Consider the following 21,800-nt stretch of genomic DNA (forward strand, 5'->3'; position numbering starts at 1 on the left):
GACGGAGAAATATCCAGCAGTTGTGTATCTAAAAATGAGTATTGCAGGAGATTTGAAGCCACTGGCTGCACATTAAATAGTTGAAATCCTATTAAATATACAATCTATAGTTGAATTGAGTTGTTTCCCACTGCCCCCTCCTCTCCAGACTAGAGGAGGCTCAGGCAGACTGATTATTAACAATTTCTTACAACTCATAAACAGACATTTACTCATTTGGTGAATATTCAGCATTAATTTGACCTTTAATAAATGTGAAAGAGGCAAACAAAAACAGTTATTCCGGCCCAGTATAGAAATTTCAGAAGGGAACACTGCGGCTGTAACATTAATGCCAGAAAAGAAAGTATTTCAGCTTCATATATTTCCTTGAGGGCATATCTTGGCCATTTTATTATTTATTACAGGAAATATATAACAGAACTTTGCTTTGCAAAAGAACGTTTTGTATTTTTAGCTCATTTACAACAAATTATGCACAATAAAGATTGTGAAATTGTTTCTCTTTCACTATCAGGTTTCCACCATATATGAACACTTTTAAATCTCTCCAGTTATCAGTATTAATATATGATGACTTTGTTTTTGTCTGTTACACTTATTTGCTAATTTCTTGTCATTTTTAAGGTGCTATATTGATATATGTTCTTACCTTGACATCTGAAATGGAGTGATGCCTGTGAGCTACCTCAGGTAAACCAAGCTGCGCTGCCAAACACACCCGCCAAATCTGGCGGTCTATTTAAAGTGTCCCATCTCTCCCTCTGCCTGTCAATGCCTCTGCTGCTCTGCATCAGTATCTCTGCCTGCTCTTCCAGCCTCAACACCACCCCAACATCCACCTGCAGGCTGCAGCAGGAAGTTCAAGATATTTACTCATCACTGCCCGATATCTCTACGTAAACATAATCTGCAGGGAGCGAAGAGGTCGGAACCCAGATACCAAACTCAAATATGTTCTGCAGATGCAATAAACATTTTTTAAACATGAATTGTGACTGAACTGTTTGTTTTGCAAACCCTTATGTTGTGTTTTATAAATTGGAATTTATTTTTCTAACATTCCAGGCAGACATTATTTTCCATTCATATAAAAATCAATTAACAAACTCTAGAAGATTGAGTTGTGTAACCCATCACGGTAAACCATCAATCTACATTTATTTTTTGTCACATCATTGTTATCAGATAGATCATTAACCCCTTCTATTACCAGGCAACAATGCAACACTGACAAACTTTAGACAAGGAAACTGACACCACTGTCATGTCTGTAAAGTAAATATAAAGATAGTTTAGCTCAGCATTCAGACTGGAAAAAGGGGAAACAGCTAACCTGGCTCTGTCTAAAGGTAGCCAAATCCACCTACCAGCAATTCTAAAGCTCCATAATTAACAAATTGTATGTCGTTTTTGTTTAATCTGGACAAAAAACTGTAGCATAAAAACAACTTGTTGTGTTTTATGGGGGGTTATGTATTGGACCATTTCTTTTTAATTTTCCTCATCAATTTTGTCATTGCCAATTCAAATTCCCTCCATGTCTTGTCCCTGTTACTGTCAACTCCTACTGTTTGGTACATAGAGGGAAGCTTGTTAGGAGAAATGTCAGGCTGTCCTCGGGTTCGGGCTGACATATACAAACGAGGGACACGTTCAGGTTGGATTCGGACAGAATTTTGTCAGGTTTGGGCTTTTTGGGGCTCAGTTTTTCAGGCCTGATTAAAGTTCTAATAATAAAAATAATGATAATGATGATAATACTAACTTTATTTATATAGCACCTTTAAAAATAGAGTGCTTTGACAGACAAAGCTAGAGCAGGTAATGAGCAACAGAGAGCTCAACAGTGAGGCCAAACAAAAGAAAGACAACATTAAGATAAAACTGAGGTAAAACTACGGCACATAGCAACAGACACAAAAGCTCCCTCTCTCACCTTCTTTGCACTCTGGTCCCGTCCAGCCCTCCATGCAGACTTTGGAGCCACTGGGGTCACAGTTGAAGTGACCGAAGAAGTCGTCTCGGGACCTGCAGAACTTGTTGCAGAAAGGACCGTAGTAGTTTGAGTCACAGCGGAAGCGAAGCCTGTACTCAAGGCTGAGAGCGCGTCCGTGGTGACGGTAAATCTGCCACTGTTCACCGGGGTTCAGCATGGAGGAGAGGAGGACTCGCTCAATCAGCTGACCTGAGGGAGGAGGGAGGAAAAGTCAGCAAAGTCTTATAAGACCTTGATGATGCTAAATACTGAAGCTTGTGAGTTCTCAGTAAACGCTACTGCAAATATGATGCAATACTAACATGAAACAGGAAATAGTTGAGTGTACTGGTCAACGTTACCGGAGTGGCTGGTATTGTTTTCACCCTATGTCTATGAGCCATCAGGGCAAAATGTGGTGCTGGAAACACTTATTGTAGAGGGAACTTACACAGAAGTGGTTTTGAGTACTTTGGCAGGTGTTTATATGTCAACATGATAGTGTCACAACCGTGTAAGATGCACTCACAAATCTTTACAGGTGTGTAGCTGAGATAAAAATGGCTGAGTGTGAGGATGGGGTCCAACCCATGAGTTCTAGGTTCTAGGTACTTGTACATTTATGAATAGATTTTCCAGTCTGCGCTTTTATTTGTATGTAAGTATTCATTACACCATGTAATCTTAGAAAAAATGGTACCCCTTTCCATTAAAACCCTCTGTAAGGAAAAAAAAAAAGGTATGAAAAGTTGTCAGAAATCAGAAGAAACATGGGAGGATTGTGACCCCAGGATGAAACCGGGAGAGGACAATGAAAGTCTCCCAGAAAAAAGTATGCACGGGCTGGAACATCAACAACGCGTCGTGGCTGGTGTGTTCCCATCACAGGATGCTCTCTAGTTGTGTGTATGTCACCAGTTTGTTTGAGATTGGTGGCTAAAGCTTGAATCACATGACAACCAAATCAAAAGTGTTTCCAAAAGTGTTTTATTTCTCCTCTACACCACTGTGAACCTGGCAGTTTGTGCTTTCCAATAGATGTGTCTTTAGCAATTTCACTGAAGGAACAGGTCAAAAAGGAAGGCGCACTTTCAAACATATCTGTTATGGTCTGAGAGGGTGGGCTTCTCCGAAACGATTTCATCCTTTAATCTGCACAGATTTTCTTGTCCAGAATCCTTGGATACATCCATCAGCATCAGACAGCGAGGATACAGGGAGCAAACTGACAAACAGTTCCATTATGAATAGTGATGGAGGCAATATGGGACCAGAGAAGAGGGGTCGGGGGTCTGCAGAGAAGAGAGAGACCGATCTGAACACCAGAGAGGACCAGATGAGGCCCGGGGCAGCGGCTGCTGCTCCTGACCCCCGGAGGGGATTTCCCAGAGGCGCTATCATCCCCAACTCTGTTATAATCTCCTCTGACAGGGTATTAACACACACACAAAGCACTGAGAATATGTGTGTGCGTGGGTATATCTGTGTGTCTCATCTATGTATGTGTGTATTTAAGAGATGGCGGCAAAGATAAAGGCAAATATTGCAAAATAGTGACGCAGAAAAGGAAACTTTGTTGGAAGTAAGTCAGCGATGAAGTGAAAAAGGGTGTTCAGTGTGTGTGTGTGTGTGTGTGTGTGTGTGAGACAGACACAGGCAAACAGAGCCAAAGAGGAAGGGAGGCAGCTATTAGCACACACACATCACAAACCGCCTGATGGAGAGATGAGATCACTGTGGTTTGACACAAAGGAATGAAAACAGGGGCACATACTGGCCGGTGTGTGTGTTTGCCCGTGTGTGTGTTTAAGAGAGTAAAAGCGTAGTGGGAACAGAGCGGACAGTGAGCGCACTGTTAGCTCAGCCATTCCTCCACCGGCCTTTGCCTGTAGTCCAATCCGAGGGCCCGGTTTTCCAAGCATTCATCAACGTTAGTCGCAGTGCATCGTGGGTTTTTCATTATTTTATAGCTCTGGCATGTCAAAGGGCCAATTTCATCATTACCATTTTCTCTGCCAGACGAGAGGAACAGCAGAAGCGAGAGGAGTAGAGAAAAATAACCACATTATGAGGCAGCACAGCAGGAGAGGTGTATAACAGAGTCTGATTTCCTCTCTAATGAGATTAGATGAGTTGGCACAATAATAATAATAAGTGAGCAGGAGAACAGAGAACAACTGAGAACCAGAGAGGAGCTCAGATATTAGACAGTAAGGATGAAGAAGAAGCCCTGAGCTGCTCTGGACATCACACTTTACAGAAAAACAAACAGATCACAGGCAGCAGACACACAAGGACCGCGTCTGCACACTCTGAAAAATAAAACCGTTAAATAGAACCATTAACGGTTCTTTGGCTTGTCCGCACTGGAGAACCCTCTTTGGTGTCTTTATATTCTACCTGGAACCCTTTCTGAGGGTTCTACAAAGAAGTCATCCTAAAGGGTTGCACCTGGAACCATCTGTGAAAGGTAACACCCAGAACCCTGTCTGGAGGTTCCATCCAGAACCTTTCCAAGGGTGCTGACAAGAACCCACCCAGGTGGTTCTACTGAGAGCCCTTTTATATTCCAATCTCTTCCAATCTAACAGCTTTCAACAATCCTTTAAAGAACCATTTCTTCTAAAAAGATTTCCTTGAATGAAAAACATCCTTAAATCTTACAAAGAACCCTTGATGAACTCTTTCCTCCAAAACAGAGGTTCTTCAGGAGCAAATGGTTCAAAGTAGAACCCCAGCCCTTCAAGAAGAACCATTGTGGAACCCTTATTTCGCAGACCGCAGGCAGCGGAAACACTTAAATCTCTTTCTGTGGCCTCTGGTGATTGTTCCCCACCGCCTGGTACTCGCTGTGAAGTGCTCGCCCTTGACAGTAGCTGAGAAAACACTGCAGGAGAGAAAACGCCTCCTTTTGACTTGCATCACCTGAACCGACAAATCAATACAGCAGACTCATGAAATCCAATGGATCTGCTGCAGAGTGTCTGTGTCTCCCGTATATTTGATGTATGTGGGTAATTCTCTTGTTTTTGTTTTCAGTTTTGAGTCCAGTGCAGGATGTCCCAAAGAAATTATTCTCATCTGGATGAAGGCACTAAGTCTAAACATGTGTCTTGAGTTTTATAGACAGGCTGGTCTGGATTACAAAGCGTCTAATATTGAATTTCACTTTCTCTCCGGCAGTGGTGGCAATTTTGTGGCTGTGAGTGCTATGTCAATACAGTTGAAACATGGGTGAACACAGCAGCAAATCTGCACTCAAAATGACCTTATAAATATGTGAACAGAAGGAAAAACAGGAGAGAAAATGAAACTGCTGCTATTTTAAGGTCGTTCTAGTTCATTACAACACTGTACTGGCAAAAGTAAAAGGATTCTGACAACTGTTACTATTTTCTTGTGCACTCATGCGTGCATGAGCATCCAAGTGCGTGATAGTATTGTCGGTGTTTTCATGCCCTTCCACTTATTGCCGGTTGGTGGATTTAATGTGCCGAGAAATGCTGCAATTCACCATCAAACACAAAGAATAAGAGGACTGCCAGCAATGTACGTTTCAAATTCTTCTTCTTCAAAAAAAAATCAGCTCTATAAAGATTTTATAACAAAAGAAATACATTTAATTAGTTTGTGGAGCTGTAAAGCAGTGTGTTTTGGTGAGAAACAGTTAACATAAACACTAAAACAACTTTGTCTGTTTACAAGAAAACTCTACAAGATGCCTTTGAATGCTGAGACTTAAGAACTGTGTGACATGATAGTCGCTAAAAAGAACTCAGGTGGAGCAAGAAACACATGAGATCAGGTGATCAGACAGGTTTAAAACAAACCTCCGTATCTGCCAGATGCAAACAGCGATTTGCTACATGAAATAATTTTCTGTTGCTCATATCGACATGATTCATTACTCAAGACAAGTATCGCTAGTGTAATACACTTTGCAGTAATACACTTGGTTGTCAGAGGTTGACATTAACCATGGCCCATGGTTAATGTATGTGGCCTCCTGTGGCTACCAAATTTTATCACCATATTGCAAGCCTTTGCCAACATGTTACAGGTCCATAAACGGCCCGCTTCTTTCTCACCTTTTAGTCTGACATTCTATGAAAACAGAGAACAGAATCTGTCACCAGCTGCTGATATGTCAGGACTTCTCAAGTCTGGATTTACTGAGCCTGCTCAAACTGCATGAACTGCAAACCTACTGCTGTGCATGTGGACAGTTTCCAGAAGGAGCCAAGAAGTCTCACTCATTTTTTCATCTGAAGCAAAACACCACATCACATCACATCTCATGGGAAAAGTGGACAATATGAGTGTCACAGTTAATGAGCGCTGTGTTAAGTTGCCTTAAATTGCCTTTTCTATAATGTTTTTACATTCATACATCCATAATTCTCAAAATCATTCTCATAGAATTAGACAGGTTGACAAGCTTCATGTTCCTCTTCATAAAACAAAATGTAAAGAACAAAATTGTCATCTTTTTTAATTCATGATGTCTTATTGATGATAATATTGAATTATTTTCTTTTCTTTTTATATGTGTATCTTTTTTTCATTTTACCTGATTATTGTCTGCTGATTTGGTAAAATTGGTTCCTTTTTTCTTTCTTTCTTATTGTCATTTAGTTTCTTTGTATTGTAAATCATCCTTTATGTATTAGCTTGGTTTGTTGTTTAAGCCTTGGTTTGTTGTTTAAGCCTGTGGTTTCTTGACCTCTCGCGGCACATATTCATTTTAGCGATCTGGTTTTATGCAGTTGTGCATCTCCTTAGTTGCCAGTCTATTAGGAACACCAAGCTAAAACAAAAGCAGTCTCATACAACAGTCCCACCTTCATGATAGTTAGAATGTTTTTGTTGAAAAATGCTTCAGAGAGGTGTTGATTCAACTCTGTCATTTTGCAGGTTGCAGTCCTGGTTTTTAATTGTATTTTATCCTATTCATATCAATGAAAGGAAGCTAAATGACTGTATATGTATGATTGTATTTAATAAAGCTCAACTGCAACAGTACCTTTGCATAAAAAGGGATTATTAATAACATTTCAAGTGCACTCATTTGTGGTTTAACTTCATAATAAAGGGATTTAGATAATCTCACTGAACTGTTCTCAATCTGTCTGATGGCCACTTGTGTTTCTTGTCCTGTCATTATGTTCCCAGATGTAGCAATTACTTTTGCGAGCAAAATGTTACCGTAACCAATAAAAACAAGGATCAAAACTAAGGAAATAAGACCAAAAATGTATTAAACTGGAATTATCCTTTAAAAGACAAAGGTACATCCTTGCACATTAACACCAACTACATTTTATTTAGACTCAGTGAAGGTCGTACTGTCGGAGCTCAAAGGACATAATATTTTCTCAATATTTTCCAAGGACTGTTTCAGAAGGTACAGTCGTGCTGGGTAATCCTTTCTGATTAGCGGCAGGGCCTGATAAGTCCGTTCAGACTGCTACGGGACGCCGATGTTTGGGCTGAGCTAAGCTGCCGGCCTAGTGAACGGCTTTAGACCCAATGTAAGGGCTGTCAGGAGCTCAGGTGGAAACGACAGATGATGCAAACAAGATGTAAGAGAGGCGCTGGAGGGCAGAGGGAAGGAGAAGTGGAAGACGACAGGAGAGACGAACACGTAGGAGAAGCAGAAGGATCTCTGGTGCAGTTCCTAGTTTCTCATTATCTCAGCCATCTTTTGGATAGGGCTGGGGATGTTGGGATGAAAAGGACGACTGTGGCATGACAGGAATGAGGAAGGCATAGGAACATCTGTCTCCATCTGTGTGTGTCTGTGGGTGTGTGTGTTCAGCTTTTTATAGCATGCAGCTCATATTCTCTGTCATGGAGCTTTTCCCCGATTATGAGGAGAAACAACAAGGAGACGAGCAGGAAATTAAAGGGTCTGGATAAAAGACCTTCAAGCCTCGTATGATCACAGACAGCAAGACACAAGGGAAATTTTCACATTGTTCCACCATGTCGAGTCACACATACTCGTAAACAAGTGTTCAAACCATCGTGACTCTGGGTAGTTCCTTGACTAAAGCTAATTTACTAACTTTTTCCAACTTGTTTCCTGCAAATGAAAAACCAGTTTTGATTATCAGTATCTTACTAGTTCAGTTTGTTATGTCAATTTAATAAGGCAGTGGCTCTATTATGATACAATCATAATAGAGAAAAAAATAACATCAAGTCCTGCTAAAAAATGTGGTGTAGATGCCAAAATATTTTAAACCAATTTTTTCACATTGGTTACAAACGAGTTATGACCAGAATCTGACTTTTTGGCATTTGTTTAGGAATGTACTTTAAAAAAAAAGAAAGAAAACTAGAATTACTGCCTCGTGGTTGTATGTCTCCATCAACCAGTCAAGTTCCAGTTTACCTCCATGTCAGTTCAGACTGCAGACTGTCCAGAATATATATTTAGTAAAGAATTTAATAAATGGTATGGTAACGTGTTGGTCATTTTAAATGCATTTTGCCATGTAAAATACAGCCATTTTAATTTTAGACAAACTCTACAGTGTGCCTTTGATTTCTTTTGAATGAGACTTGCATTTTGAACTTTATATTTAGACTATTTTTCCCATGCAATGAGCCCCTAACAAGCAGAATAGGAAAGCATTAAGTGTATCTTTGACCAAAATGGAAGTTCTTACTATACTGACATGTTAGATACAAGAAATATCCAGTGAATAATTTCCAGTGAGAAAATGCTATCTTTACTTAGAGACTTTTTTTTTTTTTTTTACAAAGAACTGCTAGAGAGCTGACATTATGATGTCATAGTGAAGTTGACCTTTGACCCTTTCGATATAAAATGTCATCATTTCATAATTTTATCCTCTTAAATGTTGGTGTGTAAGTTTGTCATAATTAGCATATGAATTCTTGAGTTATGGCCAAAAACATGTTTTGTGAGGTCACTGTGATCTTGATCCTCAACCACCAAAATGTAGTTCATCACTGAGTCCAAACGGACGTTTGTGCCAAATTTGTAGAAATTCGCTCAAACTGTTCATGAGTTATCGTGTTCACAAGAATGGGATGTATGGACAGACCCATGACTCTGGTCATGCCTGTCACCAGCACCGAGGCATAAAATGAGAAATTCAAGATACTGCGATAAAGAGCTTAAAAAAACGAAACCACTGTTAATTAAAGCTAGAACGATCATGCATATTATAAACATGAAAACAACTCGTCCTTATCTATTATTTAAATATCAAGCCTCCCTTTGCTTTACATTCCCGTGTACCTACATATGGATAGAAAGGCACACAGACACACACACACAGCAGCCTCACCTGGTTCTGATGTGTCGTTGTCATAGTCCAGAGCGTCCAACACCAGAGAGAAGGACTTCTGTGAAGAAAACATGGACACAACATCTGTCAAACATGTGCCACAAATATCCGTTTCTGGGTTTAATATCACAATAAACAAGGAAATAAATTAATTCTGTCCTGCTTTGAGTGAGAGGTGGCGGAGGTGATTTGTTCTCCTCCAGGGAATAGTCATCATTACACGCCTGATATTGATTTGTTTTTTTTTTTCTTTGTTTTTTTTTTATGAAGGCCAAATAGAAGTTATAATCCTAGAGATGGGCTGTGTTTTTGACCTGTATGGACGAGGCTGTTTCTGATAAATCTGAGCAAGCTGCCAGTATTTCTGGCTGCACGTGTCGGTGGGCTCGGATATGAATGTTGATTAATGATACTGATGTTTGGCATCGCTGAGATCTGTAACATGCAGACTGACTGTGTTTTCTTTACTCATGAGTATAAAAAAATGGGTTCAAAGTGTCATATTGATCATAAACCAGGATACTGCTACTGATGCATGAACATATAAGAAGTATTTTAATGTACTAATTTTAGCAGCTTTATACACCATTGTGTAGTTTAATCATTTTTTACAAAAAGAGCATGTTTCACACATAAAGTCTTGTTCTGAAGGTTCAGTAGTAACTATAGCTATGGAATAAATGCAGTGTTTAACATGGAAAAAATCATGTTACGTACTTATGTTAAGTATGTGAGGTACTTGCGTACCCAGTTTCCTTTTTTTACACTGTGTAACGTGTGTGTGTGTTTCTGTCCTTGCTCTAAACCTTGAAAAAAACAGACAAGCATCAGAAGTGATTCACTGCCCAAACACGCCAAGGCTGCAGCTGGGTGCTGCTGATTCAAGAAAACCTCAACCTGAGGCCATGCAGAGAGACGGAGACAGAGAGGGGACACTACATCAATGTGGTCAGGGAGGACGTCCAAAAACCCCTGTTCAATTTAATGAACACACTCTGGGACCAGGTGTGACACTTTATTGTGCTCTTTTTTTACTCTCCAACAGGTTAATCATAAACAGATGGGCCTGTTTGTTGCTTGCAATGTCTATTTGACAAAATCTAGGCACTTCATTAAAATTCATAGACCGTAAAGAAGTCAGCCTCAGTACAAACATAACAAGACAAAAACAATGTAAAAGAGGCAACAAGACAAAAACATCTAACAAGACTAAAAAGATGTAGAAGATATAACAGGACAAAAAGGATTTTAAAAAAAGCAGAGATGCAAGACAAGAAAAAGACATAACAAAACAAAAAAGATGCAAAGAGACTTAAAAGACATGACAAAACAAAGAGAGTAAAGGATGTAAAATATGTAAAATATGTAACAAGACCTAAAAGACATACCAAGACTAAAAACAATGTAAGAGACGTAACAAGATGAAACAGACAGAGAGGGAGACTCGACCATGGAGAAAAGGTGAGATTCAGTTAATAGTACAGAAACAGTCAGTAGGAATGTCCTTCAGAGGGCTACTTTTTACTCTTACACTCTGAGTATATTATACTTTTTCACTTTTACTTGAGTAAAGAAGTTGCATCAGTACCTCTATCTTTGCACAAGTGGTTTTTGCAGTAGTATCTGGACTTCTTGGGTAAATGTGTGCACTTTGGCCACCATCCTGCAGTACACAAGCAGGAGACTGAGACATAAGGACACCTTCAAATGATGACTTTGAGCTTACAAAGATATCACACTCTGGAGAGATAACAGAGGACAGGTGTTTTTTCTGCTTTCTTTTCTGATGCATTCGTTCATCCTACAGACCAGCGATGAATAATTCAGACCAACACTTTCTGCTACAATTCTTTTTCTCTTTAGGTTTTCTCTATCTCTCTCCATCCATCCTTCCCTCCCTTGACGAAACGCACCAGCGCCTGTCATGCAAATCGAGCATTGTGGGTAAGGTGTCTCCTAAAGGGCTACATGGATGTGTAGTCACGTCTTTGCGGTGAGAGCGTACCGCCAGAGGGGGGAGGAGAGGAGGAAGCAGAGGAGGAATAGATAGGAAGCAGGTGATGGATGCAGAAGGTGTGAAGTGCAGGGAGAGATGGATTTGAGGGGAGGTTAAGGGCAGGAGGTTGGCAGCAATGCTAACGTTAGCTGGAGGCGAAAAGAGGCGACATGCAAGGAGGAGAGGAGAAGATGAAGGGTTGCAGTGAAGGTGCAAAATGTTAGGGGAGGGAAAATTGGTGTGGCAGAAAATACTGAGTCAGGGATTTGCCTCAAGAAAGAGTATATCTGTGCTGCAACAGATGGGAAGAAAAGGTGGAGAGAATGACTGTATAAAGACGAAAAGGACTGAGAAAAGGGGCAGTAAGTGTAATTATGTGGGAGTATGTAAGGAAAATGTGCAAAGAGAGGTAGAGGAGAAACTGCTGCGGTGGAGTAACGATTTGCAGGACTCCTGGAGTTCGTCAGATTTCCAGATATGTGATGGAGACAGAGAACAAAGAGGTCAGAGAGAGGTGGAACAAAAGAAATGATGATGAGATGGAAGATAAAAGATTAGAGGAGACCATAACAGAAAGGGTGGGTGATAAGATAAGAAAAAAGGTAATAAGGGGAAGCGGACGAAGAACGCTCAGACACGCACAGTACTTAGAAGTCCTGGTGCTAATGAGATGTGCCGGGCTGCAGAGGGCTCGCAGCCAGTTCATTAAGGCCAGCAGATAGCAGGTAGCCAACAGATGGACCAGCTGGAGTCATTAAGCTTCTTCGGCTTACAACTCTCACCTGAAGTTATGTTTAGTATTCATCACGATTTTTATCTTTACACTGAGAAATCCTGCATTCCATGTTAATAACATTAGTTCCAGTGGCTGAAGAAGTATTCAGATCTTTTACTTAAAGGACGACTATGTAGGATTAAGTGGCATTTAACAGTGAGGTTCCAGATTACAACAAACTGAATACACCTAATTTCACCCTCCCCTTCCAAACATGTCGGAGAAAGTACAGTGGCTGCAAAAACTCACAAAAAAGCATGAGGCTAGAGTGTTTGGTTTGTCTACCCTCTGTCTATATAAATACTCATGCTTACAAAAGCACAATAATTCTTATTTTCAGGTGATTAAACACAAATGCTAACATATATATACATATATCATATTACATTTCTGCCATATTCTGACAATAGTGCCCTGCAAATCTTACACACTGGGCCTTTAAAGGAAAACTTCTCCCCAAAAATCAATGCATAGACTCATATAAACATAATCCTTCTCAATCATCCATCACTACCCTGCTTGTTGCTTTGTCGTGTTCTGCATCAGTGGTCTATAAATGTAGATGTTTTGGCAATTTCATGATGTATTTTTGTGAGACCAAGTCCTGGGGAGACAGCAAATTTCTCTTTTGGATCTTGAGCTGCAAAAGTCTGTTAAACCCTGGTTTAGAGGGAAAATGTCTCTTCAGTAGAACCAAGACATCTGAATCGTGAGGGACCAACAAGACAATACTTTTTTGCACAGAAATACTGAACAATATGCTGGCTTAATCTTTACAAAAGTACTACACTGATTTAGCACTTCACTCCTTTATAACCGTCAGACTGATGTGGATCAAAAATCGATGCAACAGAGCCACTCAAGCAGGGATGAGGAGTGAGCTACAGATGTCTGGTGAGCTTCAGCTCAACATTGGAGGAAGGCCAGAAGGATACTTGCTTTAAACTACACATTTGCATACACATCATGGCTGCCTCACTTATCCTGTGTCCATTTATAGGGATGGTTGTGCATGGTTAAAAAGCAAGAATACCTCCAGCCTAAGGTGGAGTTTTCTCTGTATTGTATTTCATAAGCTTATAATATGTTTTTGAATATAAAATCTTAATCTGGAAAGTAAACAGAGACTAAAGTTTTCAGATAAATGCAGCGCAAGAAAAACTAGAATTTCCCTCTGAAATGTGGTGGAGTTGAAGCGTAAAGTTAAGCATGATTTTTTTCACAATTGTTCTTAAGCACAGTCCTTGATTAAATGTGCTAAGCTACCGCACAGAATTAATCAGCTCGGCTCTCCTGCAGCAGATTGATAGACATTCAGCTGATGAAATGCTGCTTGAGTTGGAGCGATTTTAGGATCAGAGCGGTTATGATGAACTGTTCACTACTACAAAATGCACACACAGCATTACCTCACTGCTAGCCTGCTCGCAGACCTCTGAGGCTTATCATCTCTGAAATCGCCCTCTCTCTTCCCTCACCCTTCCTTCCATCCTCTGTGCGCGCCTCTCCCTCTTTCTGCCCGCACCCTCTGCCAACTGTTACGGCAGGTTAAGACCTGTGGGAAGTCCAAAGCCTCTTTCTTCTCATTTCTTTTTCTCATCACCCTTTCACCCACACGAGCGCACAGCAGGTAAGTTATGATATTGTCATCGATACAGGAAGGGTGGATCTGCGGTAAGCCCTGTTGCTATGCCTGAGGGCCCGTACAGTGGCCAAGAGAGGTCAAACTAACCATGGTTACCAAGTTAAAATCACAACAACAACCACTGATAAGACTTGGAACATGTGTGTAAAAAGATAGAAGAAGAAAATCACCTACAATAAACGCTTCCTGACAACCTTTCCAAAACACACACACTCACATGGGCACAAGCGCAATTTGTTTTGCAATCTCCAAAGTGTGTGACGTCAGTGAGACCTGTGGACATTAGAGGCCGGGAGAAGACTAAGTGACCTCGCTGTCTGTTTAAAAAAACAACAGCACGCACACAGAGGAAAATCAAACAGTAAACATCACAAAGAAGGCGCTGATAAGATCACAGTAACGATATTTTTACCTCGTTCTGACACAAACAACATCTCACTGCTATGTGTACCATTTGTGGAGATAATGGCTGAAGTGATGACAGCGAGGAAATGACATAATGGGAAAGGTGTACGTGTGTGTGAGTGCGTGTGTGTGTGTGTGTGGCATGATCATTTTAGTGGAAGATTAACCGAGCCAAGGACAGTCCCTCTTAAAACAGTGTCAAGATGCATTTTAAACATGACCACAATTACTACATCTTCTGTCACAGATAAGAGATAAAAATGCTCTCCCTTCTGAAAAATAGTACAATTTAAATCTCAAGAGTGGAAAACCAAATGAGACCTTTGAATGGCCAAGCTGATGGTGGTTCCACAGACGGCGATTTCACTTGGTTTTGCAGTCAAATGCTTGGTCATGAGTATGACACTGCAACTTGGCTAGTGGATATCTGGGTAATGAGTGGTTAATGTTGCTGTGATGATGCATGGCTCTGGTTATTCATACACTATAGTGCCACAAACAGGTTAAAATCTCCACCTCACTGTACATTATCCAGGTCAAGGATAATGTACAGTGAGTGAAATGGTGCAAAGTGGGGGATCTTGAATCATCCTGAAGGGGTTTGTTTCACAATAATGACCTGCTCACTGTACTTTATCCCTCGCAGCCATGCAGGATGCCATAAATGTTCACAACCTGCACTGTCACAAGCACGAGCCTCTTGTCCATGAGTAGATGTACAAAATAGTTCCTATCAACTTCTTTATATTCCAGAGAAGACAAACATCTCGACAGCTGATATCTCCAAAATTCTGCTGCTCACACCAAAGAAGTCTAGATGGATAAACAGAAAAACAAGCCTGAGGTAAATATGTATATTTCATTTGGGGGTGAACTGTTGGTTTAGTGTTACTATTCTAGCTATATTAGATCACTTCTTACTATGGTTTACATGCCTTCAAAAACTGAAATAAGCCTTTAAATGTCATGATGGCAGGTAGATGTGAAATGTGTCAGGATAGAATCTATAGCACTAGGAGCAATTCTGTTTCTTTATTGTTCCCAAATGAAAATTATATATTGAACATTTTTCACAGAAGACGTATTGATGTGTCATAGCAGGAAAAGCACTTGTGGAACTAATATCATTACTGATGTCTCTATTCCTGCAATTAATGCAATGCAGTCTGTCATAATCAGTTACTTAGTTACACCTGAGTTTGACTAATCAAAATGTCTGCTGTGAAAATATTCCACCTTTGCTTGACTCCATATTTTCCCTCTGCAAATACACAACATGCATTTAGGATGTGTTCAACTCACCTTTGCTGTTTAAACGGCACATAATTTGGACCACAAGGTGCTCGGATTTAGTCTCTTAATTATTCATGTGTGTGTTCTGGGCATAAAATCAATGAAACCAATCAGAGTGTCATCTCGTATTCCCTTTCTGAGCCAGTTGCTCCTGCCTCAGATCTTGCAAGTTGGAGAGGCGAACACAGATGCTGAAATGACCCACTTGTAGTGATGCAGGCACTGAGGTTAGCCCAGGGGTCGGGCAGGCTGGGTCAAAAAATAACAGAGGGATGACTGCAGTGACATTCCAGCACACATGGAAATGTTACTACAGTGCATTAATTACTGAAAGCAGCCTTTGTGATTATTAAAGTAAATCCTGAAAGAAATAACTAATCTATCAATACAACACAGTCATCTGGAAAGCTTGAACTTTGATTATGAAATCCTATTTTAAATGAGAGAGGCTGCGTTCAGTTTTATTTCCATATGAGCCGTAATGTCACTGCAGCAAATAATGTTAATATTTAAGCAGGAAAATGAAACACTGAGGCAGAATGAACTTGTGTTGTGAAGTGCCCGAATAATGTGTCCTTTAAATAACAGGAAAATATTGTAGCATCGACTTTAGACCAGATTTTCTTCATCAGTGGCGCAATCGCTTTCTGCTGCCTCAAGATAGCAATACACCAGATTCGTGTCTGGCCACACCTCATTTCAAGACCAACACACCTGTGGCTGCACAGATGGCCACAAGTATATTTGCTACTTACACAACATGGGCACTGGGCAAGGAAATGTCAGCCGCATCAGTCAGAAAATATCAATGACAGCTGCTCTGCACTGTGCGCCACTTTGCGCTGGGTGGAAGACAGAACCCTCAATGTCAGTCAGGACGTTTTAACAGCAGAACACTGGTCATTGATCACATCAGTCCTCACATTTATCCTTGCATTCTGGAACAACTTCTTCACAAAGAAGAGCAAGAGAAAAAAAAACTCACAAGAAGCATCAAAAGCAAAAAAAAAAGCAACCAAAATCAGTGGCACCACTCAAACCCAGCTCTCAGACCATTATAGCCGCTCAGTAAAAAGAAAGACAGGCTCCATCACGAAGGACCCTTCACACCTCCTTCACTCCTTCACACGCTCATTTCAGCTACTCCCATCAGGCAGCTGCTTCAGATGACCTCAAACTAAAAAGACAAAAACTCTTTCCTTCATTTTGCTATATCCATTTTAAATGAGGCCAAGGAGACTGTCAGCTTTGCACATCTGCTCTTATTTATTTACGGACTTATTTCTGTTTTAAGATAATTTCAGTTTTATGTGAGATTTTCATGGGTTTGTGTTTTCACGTTGTTTGCGAACCGAGAGCCTACAGCAATTTTCTATCACTGTGATAGACAATTAAGATTTAACACTTTATTTGATGGGAGGTGCATAAGCCTGTCACCACACTGTCATAACCATGTCATGACATCTGTCATGAACATGAAGGGCTTTAGAAATGTTTATGACTGTTGTCATTTAGTGTCATGAAGTTGGTTAATTATGTGTTTTTAAAGCAAAGTTGACCATGTTTGAGATGTCTTTGATAGGACAACTTAATATTGATCAAGTTGATAACATCTTTGTTTTGACAACATGACATAAAGCAAGAAAAAAATGTCCCTGTTATAACACGCTGACTTCATCAAGCTCAAAGTGTTTAGCCTTTTGTTATAACATTACATTAAACTGTCATATGTGGTTGCTTTTGACACTGTCATGGGACCATTATAAGACTGTCATGAATATTTTCTTTGACTTCTTTGACTACCATTGGACTTGTCATAAAGATGCGTTAAATGTTATAAGGCCAGTTGTAATGTGAAAACATAAAGCTAAACAGTTTCTTTAAGTCGGTAATGTTAAGTAGTCATGACAATGATGTTGACAGGTTATACTGTCTTGGTTAATGTCAAATTGTCATAACAAAGGATACAAGGATACAAGGACAGGATATAAAACATTTTTGACTTTGTAAATGTCAAGTTGTTATAACAGACATCTCAAACACTGTCAGCTGTGCAGTAAAATGGCATAATCGCCCAAATTACATTTAATGAGAACAGTCATAAACATTACGAGCCCTTCATAACAGGTGTCATGACAGTCTTATGCACACCCGCTTATATATCGCGTGTTTTGAGTCTTGAATCTTATAATGAAGCTCTCCATGGGCACAGAGCTGAGCTTTCAGAACTCTGAAACAATGACAGGTTATGATGCACTGGTTAATGTCAAGCAGTCATAAGACAGAGACTTTTGTCTTGGTTAATGTCATTTTGTCACAACAAAGACATTATTGGCTTGATTAATGTCAAGTTGTCATAGGGAGGACATCTCAAACAATGGTTATGACAGTGTAATGATAGTCTATTGCACATCCCTTTATATAAAGTTTTACCTAAGTTTTTTCAAACGTTAAACCTTGAAATGAAGCTGTTTGTGGGCACAGAGCCGAGTTTTCTGAACCTTGAAACATTAATGCAGATTGTTTTGTCTGGTTGGACTGTATCTTGACCTGTTTAATTATTTAGAGGGAAATAAATATAAACTGAACAAGGAAACTTATTCTGGTACACTTCCTGTTTAAACTCAGCACAGTCTATCCACAGCTGTTTACAGTTGTATGTGATACTGTGTGAGACATATCACTATCTCAATTTGTACACAAGATGTAAGATACAAGTAATCTGATACATGTATCAGCTGCTGAGAGGAACATTACTGTAGCAGGACTCAGCAAATGTGAAAGTACATTTTTGAGTGTACATGTGGATATTTGATTTTCTCTACATTCATCTTGTCTGTTTCCTTGTCTCTCCATCTAAACCACTTCCACTCAGCAGCAGTATGCAGTGATTTCTCTGCAACATCTGAGCCTGATGCCTCTGTGAGTTCAGGTCAAGCTCCCACACAGAAACAGCTCATTTTCAGTCCGATCTCATCCTGATTGTTGCCAGTCATGCCATGTGCAGATGGTCTGAGCCTGGCATTGCCGGAGAGAACAGGGGTTTCCCCAAAAACAACATCAAAACAAGAGAATTAATCATGATGATAAATCGTCTCTCCCCTCCGGCTGCAGGCTGTCTGGTCGTCTGGCCCCGTCCTCTTCGCCTGCAGCCTCACGCCAGTCTAACAGCAGTAAAGCTCAGGATTAGGGTGAACTATGCTAACTTAAACCACTGTGCAGACATGAGTGACGGCATGACAAATTTGATTAAATGAAGGCCTTAAAAAATCTGCCTTGCTTTCTTGATTTTCATCCTCATCCAACTCCTACCACTGCCTCCTCCGCTGCTCCAGTTTCTCAGCCTGACCCCTCGCTCTCACTGGGTGCCCCTCTGTCTCCCCCCTGCCATCCCTCCCTCCATCTCTCCCTCTGTCTCTCTCAGACATGGGCAGGGTAGGATATCCCGACAAAGCCAGGCTGTACAAACACAGCTCTACGACAGGAAGAACTCCCAGACCTGAGAGAGGAATTTCCCCTCAGAGCTCACACACTAATGCATACATACTTACACGCACACAGCCAGACATGCTGCTGGTGCACACGCACACACACACACACACACACACACACACACACACACACACACACACACACACAGGCATCCAATATTACCCAGGTCGCAATCATTATTTTTCCATATACAATGCTTTCATCCAGCCCTGAAAATATTAGTCTACACACTACAATGGAGAGTGCAGCAGACAAAATGTGTCATTTATCATTTTAGACAACAGGATTTGGTGCTTTAATCATTTAACAATAGCTAACATCTATGGAGGCCTGAAAATGGACAGGAACACTTTGTTTTATGGGTCTGGAGTTTCCTAATAATTAACTGAGTATCATACTTGTTTTGAATGCTCCTAAACTTTAAATAACTGATTTTTTTTTCCCACTTGGAGGGAGCGGAAACAAATTTTGAACACAGTATTGACATATCATCACCTTTTAGGTTGAAATGTTGAATTTGTTAGCAAACACTTGGTTTTTTTTTATACATACAGCGCAGCATTGTAGAGCAACATTATAATTCATTTGGATTCATGTTTCTAACCACCTACTGTAAGAAAGTCACAGGTGGTCTTTTAGCTCTGTTTTTAGTCTCTACAAAGTCCAGAGGCTAATATTTGTCTTTTGAACACCCAACTTTCAATGTACTGTTCACTCTACACAACTTTATGTCTTGTAGTTGTTTTGCACACCGCTGACTGATCAGCGATGGGGTCACACATTATAAGATCTTTCACTATGAGGATTTCACAGCGAGTCTGATCTCCAAACTACAGTACATTTTGTCAAGACTGCACACACAGGAAGTAATATTAGGTTACATTAGAACGTTAGATGTTTTCTATATTTGTTCTTGTCTGGCTGCTGCTCTGGTACTCTTCCATCTCCCCTTCCTCATCTCCTCTCCCAAACAACGTATGCTCTCACTGGCTGCAACTGTTGCTCGACTCCCCAACCCATCCCCAACATAAACAAATATTAAACCTATTTGATATCTTTTGGGCATCCGCAAGGCATTGAAAAGATCTTGGCAAGCTCTTGGACTGCATCTTCAAACAGGTTACACAGAGCATTCGTTGCTCTGTGGAGCCTGCCAATTTACGTCTGACCTGAGGGCTTTTGGTGGCAATCTCCAAAAAACTGTCAGTGAGCATGAAATCAGGGTTAACATCCTAATTTTTTAACTCGACATAAACACTCAACTATGTTCAGCGAGCTAGTCGCTAACTGTATCTGTCTGCTGTTTGGTGTTGGGCAGGTATTATACAATGCCGTTTTTGAGCATTTGTGATGAAAACAGCTGCCTGCTGCAGCCAAAAACAAGACTATGAGAGCAGTGAACCAAATTATGTTGTGGCCGGACAGCTGAACAATGAGTTAAACTCACTATAAAGTCACTATAAAGCTCCATAAAGCCGAGGGGAGCTGTATATTCAGATGATGACACCCTGCAGTTCATCAAGCAACACCTTTCTCAGTCACATTGTTTTCTCATTGTCATTTGATGCATTGAGATTAGAAAAATTTATATTATTTCCATTTTACATAAAAAGTAAGAGACTATTATTGGAATATGCTGAACTGAATGCTTGCCTGCAGACTAATTTCAGTTTTTTGCATCTTCGTCTGACCTGCAGCGCATGTAATTAACTGGAATTAATTCACTGAGCTGCACCAAACAAACACTGTCTCTTCTTTCCATATAATTAGTGTCTTTCTTTCTTAGAAATTATTTTAAAATTATGGGGAAAATTACAGCTCTGTAAAGTGTTTCCACCAAATAAACAATTATCTGAAAAGTCAATACAACTGTATACATCAAAATATAACACTTTTAGTTACAAGTGATATAATGAGGATAAACTGTAAGCAGAAATATAAAGATTCAACCAATGAATCATAGAGTAAATTAAGTTCTAATTAATTTTGTCTCATTTTACTGATTTTACCAGCTGATTGGTGGTGCCCTTCTACTTATCTTTCAATGTCTCTGATTTCCTTTCTTTTCTCTCTCTCTCTCCCTCTTTTCTTTTTTTGGGTCTTGGATCATATGCATTCATCTATTCCCTGTTTTCGTCAGCAACCTTCTCACACTACCTACCAGCTGTCCTAATGCATATATGATAAGGAAATCAGTGGGTCTCTGCATGTGCAGAAAAATGATCTGTTAATGTTGGGAGATGCTGTTTTGAATTAAAAGTTTTAAATTCATTTAACAAGGAAAACTATAGGAAGCATTTTCCATCTGGTTCGAGGTTAAAAAAAAAATTAAATCTTTATATTTGTTTTAACACAATATTTTCATTTTTTAACATATTTTTCACTCATCTAATAATCCTTTATTGGCTTTTGCTAGCATGGGGCTCCATAATTTTAATCAAACAGTAGAAATGCTAATCCACAGTAAAATCAGATGTTCCCACACTGTTCGACTCACAGGCATGAACTCATAAACATCCAGTAAAGCTTGCATACAGTAATTAAACAAATGCAGTTAAGCCTTTATGCACATATAAAACATCAGTGCACTCAGACAGAAAAATAAAAATCTTGTATGCACACGCACACACACACACACATGCAGGTACAAGCAGGAAGCTAATTGGCAATTAAACATTCGCTGTGTAGAAGATGATGAAGAAAATTGAATCAACAGCAAATGTTTCACACAACTTTTATATTCATAATCTGCTGCAGCTGAACACTTGTTGTTTTCATCCACCTGCCAACTCTCACCCTTTAACATTAGAGAGCTCAAGTAATTACAGACTCACGTACACAAAACACAAAAGACAACTCGCACAAACATGCAAACGGTTGTCATGACAGCAGCA

The 21,800-nt window shown here is 40.0% G+C and overlaps 1 protein-coding gene across 1 annotated transcript in view; it reads right to left on the reverse strand.

Annotated features, from left to right (window-relative positions):
• The window catches only part of LOC146328755 (uncharacterized), a 73,512-nt gene that overhangs the window by 22,848 nt on the left and 28,864 nt on the right, over positions 1-21,800 (reverse strand). The window contains exons 3-4 of the mRNA XM_084717760.1: positions 9,301-9,358; positions 1,940-2,188 (exon numbers count right to left, since the gene is read on the reverse strand). Coding sequence (XP_084573886.1) covers positions 1,940-2,188; positions 9,301-9,358 — 307 coding nt within the window. The remainder of the gene's footprint in view (positions 1-1,939; positions 2,189-9,300; positions 9,359-21,800) is intronic.

Source organism: Lutjanus erythropterus, chromosome 4, assembly GCF_056507025.1.
Source record: "Lutjanus erythropterus isolate fLutEry1 chromosome 4, fLutEry1.hap2, whole genome shotgun sequence".
Lineage (NCBI taxonomy): Eukaryota > Metazoa > Chordata > Actinopteri > Lutjaniformes > Lutjanidae > Lutjanus > Lutjanus erythropterus.